Source organism: Kockiozyma suomiensis, assembly GCF_038497685.1.
Source record: "Kockiozyma suomiensis strain NRRL Y-17356 unplaced genomic scaffold V2V93scaffold_6, whole genome shotgun sequence".
Lineage (NCBI taxonomy): Eukaryota > Fungi > Ascomycota > Lipomycetes > Lipomycetales > Lipomycetaceae > Kockiozyma > Kockiozyma suomiensis.
In genome coordinates this window covers 497,204-513,946 of record NW_027117669.1, presented here as the reverse complement: position 1 = coordinate 513,946, position 16,743 = coordinate 497,204, and the positions used below count along the sequence as shown (strand labels likewise).

The window sequence follows — 16,743 nt, the reverse complement described above, 5'->3', positions numbered from 1 at the left end:
CGAAGTTTTAGACCTAACCCTTAGCACCGGCTGTCGGTCTTCAAATCGCCCGACATTTCTCGATTTTCTTTTAATTTGCCTACACTAATATACTAATAACTCCACTGAAACTACATGATATTTGCGTCTTATTTGAAAGGTCCTAATGCTATTCCATAGACTTCTTATTATCTCAAGATAATATTTATAAGGACTTCCCGAGAGAGCAAACAGAAAGCAGCTTACGTTTAATAATAGAAAAAAGCAAACTTCACAAATTCACGAAAAGTCATTGCTATACAATCGTATCACAAACTTGCAAACACCGTCGAAATGACACAACCTGACCAAAATGAAACACGGGCAATTCAAGCCCATTTAAAGCAATAGCAGAAATAAAAAAAAATAAACCTATATACAAGATAACGTCATCGCGCAATCGTGCTACTCGTCGACGAACTTGCGATTGCACGCTGCATGCTACGTCTCCATCGTATCAGAGTAACAATGGCAGCAACGAGAGCCACATCAAAGGCAATTCGCCTCGAGAATAACTGATACAGACTTAGATTAGCATTCCTAGTAGTATATTTGAATTGATAACGTACCAGCATCTTTTTAATCAGAAGGAAAAAAAACGTTTTCCATGATCCATCACTATCCTCCGACCCAGAAGAGGCCTCTGGAAGCTGTTTTCTTAGACTTGATAGCTTACTGAGTCCTAATGCACTGGGTAGTCGACTCAAAGAGTGAGAGGGAGTCGATGGGGCAGTGATAAACATACTGTGTCGATATGAAGACAGAGTATTGTCAGAGCTAGCCATAAGAAGGGATTTTAGAAGGGTGACTTTTGTGACTATTTCATCCAAAGCGCTTATTGCGTCCCGCTTGGAGATACTGACTCTATCCTGTTCCTCTTCTTCAGTAACGTCGTCCTCTTCCTCCGGATTATCTGCAACTTTCTCATATTGAAGGTCCTCAAATCTAGTCGTGTGCTTGGTAGCGCGAGCACTTTGCTCTATAGGAGATGCGGGTTGCGAATCGGTGTTCGCCTGAAGATATTTCACCTGGTCCCACAATCCGCGTAATTCCAAGATCAGCTCTCGCGCTTCAGCGGTTGAACTTGCGTATTTGTCCATTGTCTAGATTGTTACAATGTTAGAATCCCAACTAACTAGTTTTTAGACGATCCGGATTACCGTACTTCTAGAAGGTAAGGAATATACCGTCGTTTAGCCTCAGCCTTTGTCAAACCTCGCTGAGAATACCATGCGTCCCTGCCATAATCGTGTTAGCTATAGCTGTATAAGAATGCCTGGTAGTTAATTATAAATTTGAAAATGGTAGACATTACCATTTCGTTCGACCTGATTCGTCTTCGCCCCTATTTCCAGTCGGCCGTGCCATAAGCAGATCGACATCGCCCTCTACAACGCGTAAAAGCTCAACAGTAAATAGCTGAGTCGCAGATAGCTAGAAAGGTATCAGAACCTCTATTAAAAAATCAGCTTACCCGTAGCCTGCTTATAAAGTCCATACAAGTGGATTCGATCTTGTATTGGGGGTCGCTGTATTACTGGAGATGCTGGTATGATCTTTGGATTTGATAGCGCGCGTATGGTAGCAAGCGCCTGAGCAAACACACGATCTGTATGATCTTGATTAATTGACTTTTGACTAGAATAGAGATAAAGGTCTAGTAGCATACCCATTGAGTCTTCCATTATTCCCCTAAATCAACAGGAAGCTAGCCAGTAAAGAGTGATTTACCGCAGGAAAGGAATATGAAGATCGCGCCGCAAATAATAGCTTTCAGGGCCTTGGTTCACCGACGGTTCACAGACAAGATAATCTCAAAACCTACTTTCGCAACCAGGACGAAAAATGATTTGACAATTGGCAATGTTTCTATGACTACTTCATAATTTGTGATCCTGAGCAAGACTAAATAGCCATCGGAGTGAGGCGTTTGAGTGATGTCTGCGAATAACACATGCTTGGTAATTCAGAAATTGGCGGGGATATCATTATTATTTTTTATAAATAATTTTGCCACTGGTATATTCTCAGCGTGCGCATTCTTACGACGCAGCACAGAGCAAGAAAATGATCACTCGGCAAGCAAATATGGACAACAACAATACTGATGCTGTCCAAAATCGCACTCGCAATCGAAGATCACTTCTTGCAATAATTCGTCAACCTGTCTATGCTTTCCTCGTGACCGTCATGTCCTATACTGCACTATATGCTCAATATCCCATTTATCTGATAATCCACGGAACTATTTTACGGATGGTAGTTTATACCCTAGATTTCGAGACGATCAAAGCATCCTTATATCTTCTCTTGCAATGTATCCAGCAAAAATTGACGTCTATGGGCTTGGGCGTGTTTGTCGAAATCATAATTGCAATCCTGGCTCAGATTGCCGCTGATCGGCTTTTGAATGCAATAGATAGAGCTCGCTTGCTTGATGTCCTACCTGATAATCCATTTAGAAGAATTTTAGATCTGGTACCCTCTATTCCTGGATATTCAGAGATTCCCGGCTCACTAGATCCAGAAATACCAGGTTCTCCGCTGCCGACACTACCAACTGTTACAAGTGTTTTGCTGAATATGTTACGCGTTGTATTGTGGGAGCTAGCCAGGGCGTATATAACGATCAAACTACGCTCCTGGATTAGGCAGTTACCAGCAGTGAAAAGTTTCAGAGAAGGCGCAGAAAAAGGAAGCACAAATGTGGATGCTAGTGAGGACACTACGCATACGGAAGCTACAGCGAAGGCAAATGCGGATGGTGAAGGTCCAGCAGACGAGTTTCATATGCTGCCCGTCGAGATTGATTTGTTACTACAAGAGGCTACTCTGAGAGCGGCGGCACAGCAACAGGACACGGCAAAACGCTAGCCGAAGAACAGCGCGATATGATGATAATGATGATGAAGAGAGTGTCTCTGGATCCATAGATTCATATCTTACATTATCATCTCTGGCTTGTAAAATGAGGATAGTGGTGCAGAATGTTCCGAGCTGTAACAAGACCAAGAGACCAAATGACCCCGTTACCCGCGCCAGACCAAATATGTTATCTTATCAGCGTCGTCGGCTTTGACTGGCTCTCTTCGATCCTCTGACCGATAATTCGCAATTAAATAAGCAAAAACGAATTTTTCACTGAATCCATTTGAATACTTTTAAAGTAAAATTATAAACACGCAGTTTTTGGACGGACGCGAGCACGCGGTCCAGCCTCGGCCGCGCGATTGGCCGTCTTCTGCGCCGCACGCTTACAAACTGTAAATCTTGTCTCGACGCTGAAATCAAACTGAGCAAACTGGCTATTCACTCGCGCATTCGTCCAGCTGAAGCCACACAGCAAGAAACTCACAATAACCCTTCCGTGTCCTCGAGGCCTGAACACCAGCCCACGCAAACACGTGCGGCTGCCTTCTCGTGTCTTTGCCTCTGCTACGTCTTTGTGCTCTTCTGCAGGAAGTACAGCTCTCACCGCTGCCTTCTTGTTGGCATCATTCTTTCCAGTTTTCCTCATACCTCCTCTCCTTGGCGGCCGTCATGCTGTTCGGCGTAAAACTAGCAAATGAAATGTACAAGCCGTGGGCGGCGTCGTACATCGACTACGAGCGTCTCAAACGTCTTCTCAAAGAGGACGATGACGCCGACTCTGCTCTATCTTCGCGTCGTCAGTCCAAGGTATCCGCCTCTCGTCGTGCACATGCTTGGACTGAGCGAGAGGAGTCGGCCTTCGTCGAAGCGCTCGACGCCGAGTTGGAGAAAGTCTACGCTTTTGAATCTCACAAGTACGTGGATCTGAAGGATAAAGTCGCGACAGCTGATGCACAAATCCATCCCGCCCCCGGTGCGCTCGACTCTCCTGCTTTTCAGCCCGATATAGACTTCGACGAGTTTGAACGTGAACTGGATGCCATTCTTGCCGAAGCAAAAGAACTTGAAAAGTTTACTCGACTGAATTACACAGGATTTTTCAAGATTGTCAAAAAGCACGATCGTGTCTACTCGCAGTACTCCGTCAGACCTCTGCTTCAGGTCCGTCTGGCGGCCCTTCCTTTCAACTCTGAAAACTACTCTCCCATACTCTACAAGCTCTCGTCGCTCTATGCCTTTCTTCGAGATCACAAAGAGGCTGCTGCGTCATCTGCTCTCTCTGTTGGACTTGACACCAGTCAGCCAGTCTCGCAGGCGCCTACCGCATCCGCTGCCACCACGTTTAAGTCCTTCAAATGTAAGTCCTTTCATTCTTATTTGGTGACTTTTTGTCTGATAGTATTCTGACTGTTCTCTCTTTTTAACAGTTTGGGTGCATCCTGAGAATTTAATGGAGGTCAAAACTTTTATCTTACGTCATCTTCCTTTGCTCATCTACAACCCGCAGTCAAGCAAGGTTCTCAATTTGTCTACTCCCGACCCCACCATTACAACACTGTTTTTCGATAACCCGGACTTCCAACTCTATCTCGAAAAGTTAGAGTCGCGTGAGACTGCCTCTTCATTGCGCATCCGATGGTATGGTAAACTCAACGCGCACCCTGAGATCTTTATCGAGCGAAAGTTCGTTGATCCTGCTGATAACGAGGCTGTTCTTGAACAACGTATCCCTATCAAAGAAAAGTATGTCAAGCCTTTTATCGACGGAACTTACTCTATGGAGAAAACTATTCGCAAGATGCGCGAACGAAATACGTCACCCGCTGAAGTCGAGCGGTTCGAGAAAGTCGTAAACGATATACAGAATTTTATTCGGTCAAATAACCTTCAACCTGTATTGCGAGCTGTATACTCGCGAACCGCATTTCAGATTCCAGATGATGATCGCGTGCGTATTAGTATTGACAATGATATTGACCTTATTCGTGAAGATGCACTAGACTTGTCTCGTCCTTGCCGTGATCCTGATGACTGGCATCGTCACGACATCGATGACATGGGTCTGGAGCATCCCTTCAAGACAATTCGTAAGGGAGAGATTTCGCGTTTCCCTTATGCAGTAATGGATGTTAAAGTTGCAATGAAGGCCGGAGACACTAAAATTAGACCCACTTGGGTCAAGGATCTCATGTCGAGCCATCTCGTCAAGGAGGCGCCCAAATTTTCCAAATTTTCTCATGGAATATCGATGCTGTTTGATGACGAGGAGTACATCAACGTGCTACCGTACTGGCTATCTGAGCTGGAAAAGGATATTCGCAGAGATCCGGAACAAGCTTATGCCGAGGAACTCAACCGTAAAAAGTTTGGCGACCAGCCTCTTAGTGTTTCGCTAAGAGCTCTATCATCTCCTTCTGGATCTCCTTCTCGTGCTTTGTCTAGCAGTGAGGCAGTTGCTTCCTTGATTGCTGCCGTGAATGAGCAGCCTTCGCGACACGGCAGGACCGGGTCAATTTCCATGCGCAGCTACATAGACGGCGAAGATAATGAGTATCAGCAACTTATTGGCGTCGAAGAGGATGATGAGGATGAAGAAGAAGACGAGTCCTCGTCCTCTGATGATGAAGATGATGATGCCGAAGTTGGGCCGTCAACTGCTCTATTGCGTCGGCGTCGGCATAAGCGGAAGCAGCCCAAGTCCGATGGAAAGTCATGGTTCACGCGTAGAAAGTCAAAATCAAAAGACTTCAAACTGCCTCCTGGGGTTGTGCGTCCCAAGCGCTTGATCAGCCAATCTGGCCAGCATATGGTTGAGCCCAAGGTATGGCTAGCTAATGAGCGCACTTTCAACAAATGGCTGCAAGTCACCGTATTACTGTCGGCTCTCACTTTTGGATTATATAATGCTGCTGGAAAATACAATTATATTGCTCACCGGCTTGCTTATGTATATTTTGGTTTGACTCTTTTTACGGGATGCTGGGGTTATGGAATTTATATGCATCGTGTTAAAGCTATTCAAATGCGCTCTGGTAAGCATCTTGATAGTCCGTTAGGACCTATTGTGGTCTGTTTAGCTTTGCTGTTTGCAATTGTCCTCAATTATTATCTCGAAGGGTAAATAATGGACGCAGAGGAGTTCTTTCTAATCGTTTGTTTTTTCTTCCTTTTCCCTCTCTTTTTCTTTGGAGACTTGATATATATACATTCTGCTGCATTCATTACGTGCTTTGCATTGTTCGAATTTTTGCACCATCACCATTTACCTATAAAATACACTCATACATTACATAGAATAGTTCATAGCAGTGGCAGTCTTAGAATCGCGTAATTCTTAACAATTGATGAAGCCTGGCCTGATTACGCTAATTGCAGCCAATGTCTGTATACAATTCTTTTACACATTCTGTCACACCACCCACTATCTTACCCCAGCGTACCACGACTTCAATAATTAAATCAAAATAGTCACAAGAGTCATTAGGAAGCTTAAAAGCCTCAATGCACTTGTCAGCTCGACGGGAAAGAATATGTAAAAGTGGTGAATGTTCTTCTATGCGTAAATACTAGCTATCTTGCCATGGAGGCATAGAGAGCAATAATGCTCCCTTCTGAATGATTCGTCAAGAGACGGAAAAAAACAGAAGACAAGGTGGCTTAAGGTATACGCAGTGTTTAGGTCATAAAAGCAAGATAATAAAAACTTTAGACGCTAAGTGTAGGCAACTAGAATGAGCCATAGACTCAGACAACGTCCATTTGCATTTAATTTTCCACATGATCTAGTAAAGAAAACTTATATTAGCTGTATATAAATACAAAATGTTCCGCACGTAATATCGTTTGTCAATAAAGCACAAAGGCAAATCATGCGCAGTCATCAGACATTATAGCGATACAACATAGTGCAGACGAAAAATTTTGGACGGCTACCTATTTATTCTCTCCTATAAACCTTAACTTCACCCAAGTATGATTTGACATTACATTTAGGGCACGAAAACATATTCGAAAACTTTCCTGGACAACTCGCTAGTAATTGTCATGTGACTACGAGCAGGATCATTAATAGAGGCCGATTATTGCTGGAACATAAACCAATGTCGCATACGTTGCTGCACCCCACAGTATTTTACCAATTCAAGGTTTCATGGTGATGAAATATATTTAGATAAAAGATGTACATTTAATACTTGATCACGTGCAATTACTAGCAGAGACTTATATTGGCAGATGTGACCGAATTCTTTAGGAGTCGGTAATAGTTTAGTGGCTAGAATTTCCGCCTGTCACGCGGGGGACCGGGGTTCAATTCCCCGTTACCGAGATAACAAGTCTCGCGACTACCTATATATTTTGTAATTTTTTTTTTCAAATAGAAAACATCCTATACTAGGATAAGATTATTGGATTTTTTTTTCTGGCACTGAAATTCAACAGTGGGAGGTTAGTGCTATGATGCAATTGATGTTTGGCTTGCTGAATAAATACTAAGCATATATTTACCCGGCTTCTGAGGTCTCGGTTATAGGTTTACGTCGGGACTGGGCTTTTTAGATAAAGACGACTCGGAGACGGCTCGGAGACGATCAGGTGTATATAATTTTACGATCATATGATCTATTTAGCTGCTTGAAAATTTAGATAACGGAGTGCATGTGCATGTGCATGGTTGTGCAGTTATTTACGAACCAATTATAATATCGGCTCTACTATGACTTTACGACAATTGATCGCTTGTGCACCTCTCGCCAGATCAGTGATCTTTAGACGGATCTTTCAACAAGCTACAAGAGCTACTAGAGAAATATCAACACAACCATTACATCAATCGCGGGTTTTGGTTTGTTTTGAAGACCGTCAAAGGTCAGTCACATCGAAGAGAGGAGATCAGCTGGGGTCATCGATCCGATCATTCTCCTCCACAAGTATCCGTCACGGCGACAAATCCGCAGCCGAGCCATTTCTCGGGATGCCACTCGTCAATACCCTTGCGACAGCTCACTCACCCTATTTACGCGCACACGCTGATAATCCCGTGGCGTGGCAGCAGTGGTCGTCGTCGACGCTTGCTCGCGCAAAGTCAGAGAACAAACCGATTTTTCTGTCTATAGGATACCATACCTGTCATTGGTGCCATGTAATGAATGAAGAGTCATTTGGATCTCAAAAAGTGGCTGCCAAACTGAATGAATTTTTCGTCCCTGTCAAACTTGATCGCGAGGAGCGACCGGATATTGATGCTGTGTATATGCTGTACCTGCAGGCAATGTCAGGTGGACGCGGTGGATGGCCGTTGAATGTGTTCTTGGCGCCGGGGACCCTAGAGCCTATTTTTGGAGGCACATATTGGCCTGGTCCATGGGATGAAGTGTCTGCCAAAACTGGGCGTACAGCGAAGCCGCCAGGGCCTGAGTTCATGGACGTACTAGAGCGCATCCATCAGTTCTGGGTCGAGGACGAAGAAAAATGTCGTTTTGCGGGTGCTGATGCTATTCGCCAGTTGCGGGATTGGACAAATGCAAAGAATAAGTCAGATTCTGCAGAGCTGCATCCAGGAATTCTGTATGACGCTTATGAATATTTCACAGAACGATTCGACAAAGTCAATGGAGGATTTGGAGAGGCCCCAAAGTTCCCACAACCCATCATGCTGAGTTTGTTGATCAACATGAATGCTTACATGCGGATCAGTGAGAAGATTGAATCAGGAGATGATCATCAAAGTGCAGCGGATATTGCTCTCTTTTCACTGAAGAAGATTGCGAAAGGTGGGATAAGAGATCAGGTGGGCTATGGTTTTGCGAGATATTCGGTTACTCCAGATTGGTCTCTTCCCCACTTTGAGAAAATGTACGTGTTATGGAATTTTGAAATCGGTTAGGATTTCAGCTAATAAGAGACAGGCTTTACGACCAATCTTTACTTATGAGTGCGTATTTAGACGCTTGGCTCTTTAACAAGCGCGATAACGAATTTGCTCTGGAATGCGTTCGCGACATTGCAACATATATCACTTCTGGGCCACTTACGCACAAGGAAGGCGGATATTACTCTGCTGAAGATGCAGACTCTATAGCACCGGATAACGCTTTTAAGAAACGAGAAGGGGCGTACTATGTATGGACATATGAAGAGTTCTTTAAAGTGTTGGGCCGGATTCCCGGAGATGTCGCGGCAGCGCATTGGGGTGTATCAGAGTACGGAAATGTGGATGCGAAATTTGATCTTCATGGCGAGCTTGAGGGGATGAATGTGCTCTCGGTTGTGATGGATATCCCGGAGCTATCGCGCGTGTTTGGTATGACGGAGGAAGTAGCGCTGCAGACCATTGAGAAGTGCAAGGTCGAGCTGCGAGAATTCAGAGAAGCGAATCGCCCAGCTCCAGAGGTTGATGACAAAATCGTTGCGGGATGGAATGGTCTTGCAATGGGAGCTCTTGCGCGAGCTGGAGCTGCAATTATGGAAAACGATGCTGCGAGTGGCGGAGCGTGGCTTGAGAGCGCGAAGAGAACTGCGAAGCTGCTTCGTGAGAAGATGTACGATGCTGAAACGGGTCGGTTATGGAGAGTATACTGTGCTGAAGAAACAGGAGAGACTCCAGGAATGTGCGAAGATTACGCGTATGTGATCTCAGGTTTGCTTGATCTTTATGGTGCCACTTTCGATGTGGACTATTTAAAATGGGCGCAGCAGCTACAGGAGACGCAGAATTCACTGTTCTGGGACAGTGAAGAAAGCGGATTCTACTCCGCTATGGAAGAAAACTCTGGCGAGCTTATCTTGCGCATGAAGAGCGGTGCTGATACTGTTGAGCCATCATCGAATGCGGTGTCTGTATCGAACTTGATGAAGCTGGCGGCTGTACTTGAGGAAGACGAGTACGAGCAGATGGCATTACGCACTCTTGATGCCTATGCAAAAGACATTTTGACGCAGCCGTATGCTTACTGTGGAATTCTCGGATCTGTGGTGGCCGGAAGTGAGGGTATGCGTACAGTTGTGATCGTGGGACGCACAAAGGAGGATATACAGGCAATGATTACAGGCGTGCGGTCGGTGTTGCTGCCCAATACCGCGCTGGTCGTGCTACAGGGTCACTTTACGCCAGAGGATGCTGACGCCGAGAGCAAGCAGAATTGGCTTGTCGGACATAGCGAGATTTACGAAGTGTTGCTAGAGCGCGATAGTCATGCGGCGGTTGCGTATATCTGTCAGGAGCGAACGTGCGGGGCGCCTATTACGGATGCGGGCGAGCTGGTACGGGTACTCGAGGACTCAGTACAGAACCCGGCTGAGTAACCTTGTGAATGAGCAGCGATGTAAATGAGTAGCGACGAATACATGTAGTAAAAATCAAAAGTCAATTTTTTTTCAGCGGCGTCGAGTGGCAACGGCGCCGCACGACGGTTGCCTGTTGTGGCGAAACCGTTGCTGAGGCAACGATTAAACGGGCAATGCGACCGAAAGAGGCGATCTGTCCGTCCAGGTGGGTAGGCTGGAGGCGGCGGCAATAGAGTTTGTGCAGCAGCACCAATCAGTCGGAGAATCATGGACAGCATAGAACAAATCATTCTCCTCTATTTGTTTGTGTTTGATATACAGCCCTTTTCTTTCTCCTCTCTTCTCATCCTCCTCCCGGTATTCAAGCCCACTCGTCCAGCAGTGCACGATGCGCCTCACGTCCGCCATGCGCCGCGGCCTGCTGCTGGTCATGGCCCTGCTGCTCGTGGCCTCGGCCCTGCTGAGCAGACGCGTGAGTTCTCCTACTTCTCTCCCAAGGCGTCCGTCCGCTGTTTCGCGAGAGCTGCCGATTGCGAACAAGCCCCGGTTTTGGACTCAGCCCGCGCAGGACTACGGCGCAGACAATGCTGAGCATGCGGACACGCTCCCCAGGCGTCGGCACCGACAGCAGCAGTCGCAGCCTGAGCCTGAGCCTGAGCCTGAGCCTGAACCGGAGTACCGGCAACAAGAGCATATACTGCCTCAACCGGCGCAATCGCAGCCTGAGCGGCAGAGTGTCATTGACACTGAGGACTGGCCCCGAGCACGCACACCGCTAACTCGCACACAGCCCGCTAAGATAGCAGCCGTTGTTATCGACACACCGCCCGCAGCAGCAGCCGTAGCCCTCGCAATGGCCGGCTCCACCATCGAAGATCCCGCCCACGCGACATCAGTCCTAGCCTCTACGAAGACCCGTAAGCGCTCTTTGCATTTCCTTCTCCCTGCCACTCAACTCAACAAGCTCGTCTGCAAAACCCTTTTTTCTGCCTCTATCAACAACTATCCCTCACCCGTCCTACTCAATTTTAACTCCGTCTTCCGCGATGCTGAGGAGGCTCGTTTTATGAAGATTGCAGCCATTCATAGATATCTGCAGCTCAAAGTGCACGACGATGACCTCGTCCTCATTATGGACTCGTACGACACATGGTTCCAGCTTTCGTTCGACACCTTGCTTAAGCGTTACTACCAGATCCAGGAATCTGATCGCAAAGCGCACTACGCCAAGTACGCCGACGTCTATGCTGCTGCTGACGCTCAAGCTAAGGGTATCTCATTTTCGAAAGCTGGAGAATCCAATGCTAGACGAGATGATCCTGGTTCAGCTAGTCAGGACGAATCTAATACCGGCCAGACAGTACCGCCTTATCAAGAACAAGCGATCTTTGGCGGAGACAAAATCTGCTGGCCAAATCAACATTCTTCGCCTGCCTGCAAAAATGTTCCTCTATCCACGCTTCCTAGTGACATTTTCGGACCAGGAACCGACGAAGACCCCTACGAATTTAAGGTCCGCCCTCGGTGGTTAAATTCTGGCAATATCATTGGGCCTGCCAAGGTATTGAAAGAGATCTATCAGAGAGCTTTCGATGTTCAAAAGCGCGCCAAAGTTCATTTTTCGGACCAACTCATTCTTGCCGACATCTATGGTAAAGGCGATTTACCAATTCGTATCGATTTCGAATCATTCTTGTTTCAGACTATGACGCATTCTCATTCTGATATTGTCTATCTTTATGACGATGAGGTTGATCGAGATGATCCAGATTTTGAGAGCTTAAAAGATCCAGCAGCTGGACTTTCCGCGGAAGAAGCGGATATCCCTCCAGAGTTCCGCGACGAGTCAATCGTTTCGGAAGTTTTCATGCGCAATGCTTCGCGGCGTCACTTCGACAAGCATCTTGCATGGAATCGCATCAGCGGTCATTCGCCGGTTGTTTTGCATTTCAACGGTCCAAAGATTGCTCTCGAGACATGGTGGAACAAGATGTGGTGGGTCAACGATCAGTCACCCGTGCGCAGGCTGCAACGTCTAAAATTTGTGCGCAAGACCGGCGGAGCATTTGTCGACGATGATGGTTCAAAATTCTCGCCGTTCAAAGACATGTGTGGAAAATTTGACATGTTTGAATACACTCCTTCGCGGTTTGATAAGGCTAAGATCTATCCTGGCTCGCCGCCTTCGCTGGACCCTGAGCCATTTAGACTGGGCATGAATCCCTCTAAAAGTCCATCCGACGTGCTTGCTGATTTGTCTCGAATGAAGCAGCGCGAGAAAGAAAAGCTAGAGAAGCTGAAAGAAGATCTTCAAAAGCTAAAAAAGGATAAGGAGAAAGCAGAAGCGGCGAAAAACAACGGGACTTAATTTGAAGTTGTTCAACTTTGCTTAGGTATTTTCTTTTTTGCTAAAGTTTTATAAAGACCAGCAGTGTTAAGCTGTAGTATTTTGCGATGTTATTATTTTTTGTGTGTTCTCGGCGCTACTTTTTTTTGCTCACATGGGATATCTTGTTTTTGCATATAGCGTGTGCATTATTTGAGTGTAATAGTACTTTTCGTTTCATCTATCTTACTTTGGAGTTTGTCCACGTGTGTCCATTCATTCATTATGTATAGTTTGCATGTCATTGAGTTATTAGCATCTATTGATTAAGCTGTTTTTATTTGATCTAACTTTTATTTAATTTTGTCTGAATCGAACTTGGAGCCGCGAAAAAACGCACTTCTAATTTTTAGAATAATGAGATTCGAGCTTGCAACAGCTGAAACCGCGTCTAGAGTTTTGAATGGCTTTTGATATTTTACAATGTCCATGACCATGATCCCTTCTCTCGTATATATGAATAAGGCTGTCCAATATTTCATGCAGTATCTCATACATATATTAGAAGCTTCACTACCAAAAGCATACAATTATCAGTCTACATAAACAGTCCCCTTTTCTTTTATTCGGATGCGTCACATAAGCTGCTTCAACGCCGCCTGCAACTTTTCATTCTTCTGTTCCTTTCTTGCCAGCTCAGCAAGTACAACATCAAGCTTCGCTTCAATCTTGCCCATCATCTTCGCTTGCTGCTCGGCAATTTTTCCAATCTCAGACTTGATCGTACTGTCAATCGTCTTCTTGATTGTTTGCGTTATTTCGGATGTGCTGCTCGATGACGGAGACGAGGAGGCTGGAGCAGCTAATGCTACACCTTCGCTGTTTATAGTCTTGATAGTCTTTCCGCGTAACTGGGATGCAAGTGTCTTCTCGACCGCAGCAGCAGTAATCATTGATAAGTAATCTGTAAAAACCTTCACGTCCTGTCCGTTCAATAATGCGCTTGCAGCACTAGCCTCTGTAGCGGATGGAGCTGCAGCAGTCTCCGTAATCTTCTCCGCTGGCATCTCGTGTGTCAGTATTGTCTTTTTCGGTTCTTTCACCTTCGTCTTCTCATGTTTCTCGGCACCCTTCTTTGGCACCTCGAGTTCTTTCCCTGATTCGGCCGAAGTAATATTCTCAGATACATTAGGCGCCGGAAGACCAAGCGCATTCGCGTTCTTGCGCGTCAGAATCTCAACCTTTTTCTTCTTCCCTGATCCAGGAGCAGATCGGAAATTAAATCCAGGAGATGTAGGCACCGTAATCTCGGTCGCAACTTTAGTAGGGGAGGCAGCAGTTGCTACTGGCGCAGGCTTAGGATGATCTGCAACGGGGGTCGGCGCAGTAAGTGGCACTGGCGCAGCAATAGTCGGCGTTACGCTATCGTCAGACGCAGTAGACTTGTTATCTTCTTCTACCGGCGCAGGTTTAGTTTCCTTCGATTCCACAATTTCTTGCTCGACACGCTTCTCGGCCGGCTCAGGGGAAGGTGCTGATGCGCTGAGCACAGGGGTGCTTGAAATTTCCGCCACGCTTCTTTTACGTCCGTTAGATGCCTCATCTGTCGGTGTCGGTGACAAAGACTCTGCAGACTTAACTGTAGCTGACACCGGCGACGGCACCGGCGACGGCACCGTCGACGACGCCTTCGCAGCAGGTGCCATTCTATTAGCCAACCTCGACGTTGCGGAGCCAAGCTTCGCCTTCATAGCTCCAAACGGTACAATACTGTGCTTCTTAACCGATGATGTCGCCGAAACTCGGTCAGAGGAAGTATCAGCAGCAGAGGTCGCACTCGACACTGATGTATCGGCTGATTTTTCGCCCACCGAAGCAGGAACTGGTTTCGGAAGAGCAGTCACTCGCACCATATTAGCTTCCGAGGCTGACGACCACTGATTATACGCAATCGCAGATGATAAAACGGGATAGATAGTTGCACCATCAGTGTGGCAAATATAGAGATCAAAGAGTGCGTCTGGTTCGTCAGAATCAGTGGACTCCAGAAGCGAGAAACTGATGACTGTATGCTCAGGCACAAACTCATGAGTTACTAAATAGTCGAATCCTGTAAATTCTATAGTCGCTTCTGCGCCCTTCAAATTTCTCAAGAAGTCAGCCTGGGAAGTGGTCTCGCTCAGAGGGCTGTTGGCATATACCAAGTGCAAGAACGTAAAAGTATTACGTTCACAATCAGAAACAACCACGAACCCGTTACCGTAAGCAACAGCAATATTGTTGAGCGCACTCGGATCCTTCATGCACTGCGGAAGGTGGATCTCCTCTACAATCACACCAGAAGCAAGATCAAAAAGGTGGAAAGAATGATTTTGGTTAAATCCCAAAAGTAAGAACCGATACGGCTTTTTAGCTTTGATGACCTCCGGAGAGTCCATAAAATTTATGCTGCAATAATACATGCCATCTCTTGGGATGTATGTCTTTAACGATGATCGAATTGGTGCCTTGTCAGTGCCCATGGTCAGCGGGACGAAAGAGGTACAGTCAAAAATCGACACCACACCGACGCGGTTCAGAGTGGCAATGACGGTGCCGTCAGTAGAAAAAGTCATATCCTTTGTTCCGTTCTCCGAATCTATTACTACGGCGTGATGACCAGCTCCGTCGTAGAGCGTGTTGCGGCGGATATCCTGGAATGTCGTAGAATCCACAGGGAACACAAAAATTGTCTTTGACATTGAAACTGCAATACAATCTGCGAACGGCGACCATTGGACACACGCACGCGGCACGTGGTCAGAGTTTGGCGGCAATTTCTCGACGCGAAGCAGTTTACGATAATGACTGTCGCGTCGAGTCTCCTTAAAATTCTTGGTCAATATCTCCCATACAATCACCTCATTGCTTGCGGTAGTTGAAGCAAGTAGAGAAGTGCCTGAGGACGTAGGCGAGTTGCTAAACTGTAAATTAACGATTCTGTTCTCCTCATGACCGACCAATACCGAGAAAGAACCATCTTCTTGACTAAGTACACGAATAGCATTAGAAAGCGGATAGGCAATAAAATCCTCGCTGGCTGCAATCAGATTCTTGTCACCAGCATTAATATCGCGGGTAAAACTGGCGATAGCCTCACAGTCATCTTCAGAAATTGAGCTAGAAGGCTTAACTGAATCAAGGGAGACTGAACTGGAGCTTTGCAGAGGTAGTTTATAGCCAAGCACAAATGGGGCGCGGCTGGTGGGAGCAGATTCTTTCTTTGACGAGGCCACAATTGCGGGATCGATAAGAGGAGGAAGCTGCTGCGTAGCCGCAAGCGCAGCAGGAGTAGTGATGGGGGCCCGCGCAGGTTGAGGAGAAACCACGGGCGGAAAGTTGGCTTTAGATTTTTCAGCACTTCTCGTAGCAGTCAACTTAGGAGCAGCGGGAGGATGAGCCACAGCGTCGTCAGAGGTATTTGGAATCTGTAATGGACTGCTGCTGGCGGGCGGAGTGCTGCTGGCGGGCGGAGTGCTGCTGGCGGGGGAATTTTGCGCAGATTGAGCCTCAAGATTGTGGAAAGGATTAACGTAAGTAAAACGCGGCTTTGGCTTTGAATCGGATGAAGCAGGTGCAGCAGGTGCAGCAACGACCGGCGATTCAGAAGCTTCACTTGAGATCACGCTTTTCTTTCCCCCACCTTGTAAAAGAGCCTTCAATCCGTCCTCCTTTGAAGCAGGGTCTGTATCCAAAACCGACAAAGAAGGAAGTTGGTTAGACCCATTTCGTTTAAGTGACGCCTCAACATTCACGGCATTTGAAGGTCGCTTGGGGGTAGCCGAGGAGAATGATGAGATCGCAGGGTCTGGAGGCAACTGAGGAGCAGAAGGTGGACTCTCGGTCCTGCCTTGCAATAGATTCAATAGATTTCTCGACGAGGCACTCATTCTGTTTTAGTAGACATGATATTAGTCAGGCAAGATCAAAGCAAGAGATGCAAGATCAGTTGATTGAGCTTACCTTCTTTAGTAGCGCACAAAAAAAACAATAATAAAAAGCTGAGTCAGGAAAGCGAAAATAGAGCGCAAGATGCTATTTGTAAACGAAATTAAATTACAAAGCTATAGACCGGATAAATAAAGTCAAGAATGCTTAAAATGCGGATTGCTGAAAGCTGTAGAGAGAGAGCAACAGTAAGTCGAGGCAAAGTAGGACTGATCTCGCAGAAGAGCTCAACGAACCTTGTTTTCGGCCTTGTATTT

General features: G+C 46.3%; 6 protein-coding genes and 1 non-coding gene across 7 annotated transcripts; 5 read left to right on the top strand and 2 right to left on the bottom strand.

The window, feature by feature from the left end:
• Positions 1-88: 88 nt before the first annotated feature.
• On the bottom strand, positions 89-2,139 carry V2V93DRAFT_368892 (acyl CoA binding protein-domain-containing protein). Its single transcript, XM_066909884.1, has 6 exons — positions 1,688-2,139; positions 1,493-1,627; positions 1,334-1,406; positions 1,184-1,256; positions 588-1,121; positions 89-533 (listed from the first exon to the last, which is right to left on the bottom strand). The coding sequence occupies exons 1-6, from the start codon at positions 1,701-1,703 to the stop codon at positions 408-410; spliced, it is 957 nt and encodes a 318-aa protein (XP_066766151.1). The 5' UTR covers positions 1,704-2,139; the 3' UTR covers positions 89-407.
• V2V93DRAFT_368889 (uncharacterized protein) lies at positions 1,690-3,164 on the top strand. The gene has a single exon (XM_066909883.1). The coding sequence runs from the start codon at positions 2,086-2,088 to the stop codon at positions 2,890-2,892; it is 807 nt and encodes a 268-aa protein (XP_066766150.1). The 5' UTR covers positions 1,690-2,085; the 3' UTR covers positions 2,893-3,164.
• Positions 3,165-3,319: 155 nt separating this feature from the next.
• Positions 3,320-6,182, top strand: V2V93DRAFT_368888 (VTC domain-containing protein). Its single transcript, XM_066909882.1, has 2 exons — positions 3,320-4,246; positions 4,317-6,182. Exons 1-2 carry the CDS (start codon positions 3,559-3,561, stop codon positions 6,008-6,010), a joined length of 2,382 nt encoding a protein of 793 aa, XP_066766149.1. The 5' UTR covers positions 3,320-3,558; the 3' UTR covers positions 6,011-6,182.
• Positions 6,183-7,144: 962 nt separating this feature from the next.
• On the top strand, positions 7,145-7,216 carry V2V93DRAFT_t32. Its single transcript has one exon. It is a non-coding gene; the product is annotated as a tRNA-Asp (tRNA).
• A 645-nt stretch (positions 7,217-7,861) lies between these two features.
• V2V93DRAFT_391061 (uncharacterized protein) lies at positions 7,862-10,191 on the top strand (the record flags this gene model as incomplete). The annotated part of the gene is made up of 2 exons (XM_066912427.1): positions 7,862-8,742; positions 8,796-10,191. 2 exons carry the CDS (start codon positions 7,862-7,864, stop codon positions 10,189-10,191), a joined length of 2,277 nt encoding a protein of 758 aa, XP_066766148.1.
• Positions 10,192-10,239: 48 nt separating this feature from the next.
• Positions 10,240-12,944, top strand: V2V93DRAFT_368886 (uncharacterized protein). Its single transcript, XM_066909881.1, has 2 exons — positions 10,240-10,645; positions 10,964-12,944. The coding sequence occupies exons 1-2, from the start codon at positions 10,562-10,564 to the stop codon at positions 12,539-12,541; spliced, it is 1,662 nt and encodes a 553-aa protein (XP_066766147.1). The 5' UTR covers positions 10,240-10,561; the 3' UTR covers positions 12,542-12,944.
• Positions 12,838-16,702, bottom strand: V2V93DRAFT_225320 (uncharacterized protein). The gene is made up of 2 exons (XM_066907054.1): positions 16,502-16,702; positions 12,838-16,429 (listed from the first exon to the last, which is right to left on the bottom strand). Exon 2 carries the CDS (start codon positions 16,426-16,428, stop codon positions 13,135-13,137), a length of 3,294 nt encoding a protein of 1,097 aa, XP_066766146.1. The 5' UTR covers position 16,429; positions 16,502-16,702; the 3' UTR covers positions 12,838-13,134.
• Between the last annotated feature and the right edge of the window lie 41 nt (positions 16,703-16,743).

Coding starts and splice junctions, on each gene's coding strand:
- V2V93DRAFT_368892 (XM_066909884.1), bottom strand. Junction 1,257..1,333: donor GAATCAGGTCGAACGAAATG/GTAATGTCTACC, acceptor CGATTATGGCAG/GGACGCATGGTATTCTCAGC. Junction 534..587: donor TTCTGATTAAAAAGATGCTG/GTACGTTATCAA, acceptor AGTCTGTATCAG/TTATTCTCGAGGCGAATTGC.
- V2V93DRAFT_368889 (XM_066909883.1), top strand. CDS start 2,086: ATGATCACTCGGCAAGCAAATATGGACAACAACAATACTGATGCTGTC.
- V2V93DRAFT_368888 (XM_066909882.1), top strand. CDS start 3,559: ATGCTGTTCGGCGTAAAACTAGCAAATGAAATGTACAAGCCGTGGGCG. Junction 4,247..4,316: donor CACGTTTAAGTCCTTCAAAT/GTAAGTCCTTTC, acceptor TCTTTTTAACAG/TTTGGGTGCATCCTGAGAAT.
- V2V93DRAFT_368886 (XM_066909881.1), top strand. CDS start 10,562: ATGCGCCTCACGTCCGCCATGCGCCGCGGCCTGCTGCTGGTCATGGCC. Junction 10,646..10,963: donor CGGCCCTGCTGAGCAGACGC/GTGAGTTCTCCT, acceptor ACTCGCACACAG/CCCGCTAAGATAGCAGCCGT.
- V2V93DRAFT_225320 (XM_066907054.1), bottom strand. CDS start 16,428: ATGAGTGCCTCGTCGAGAAATCTATTGAATCTATTGCAAGGCAGGACC.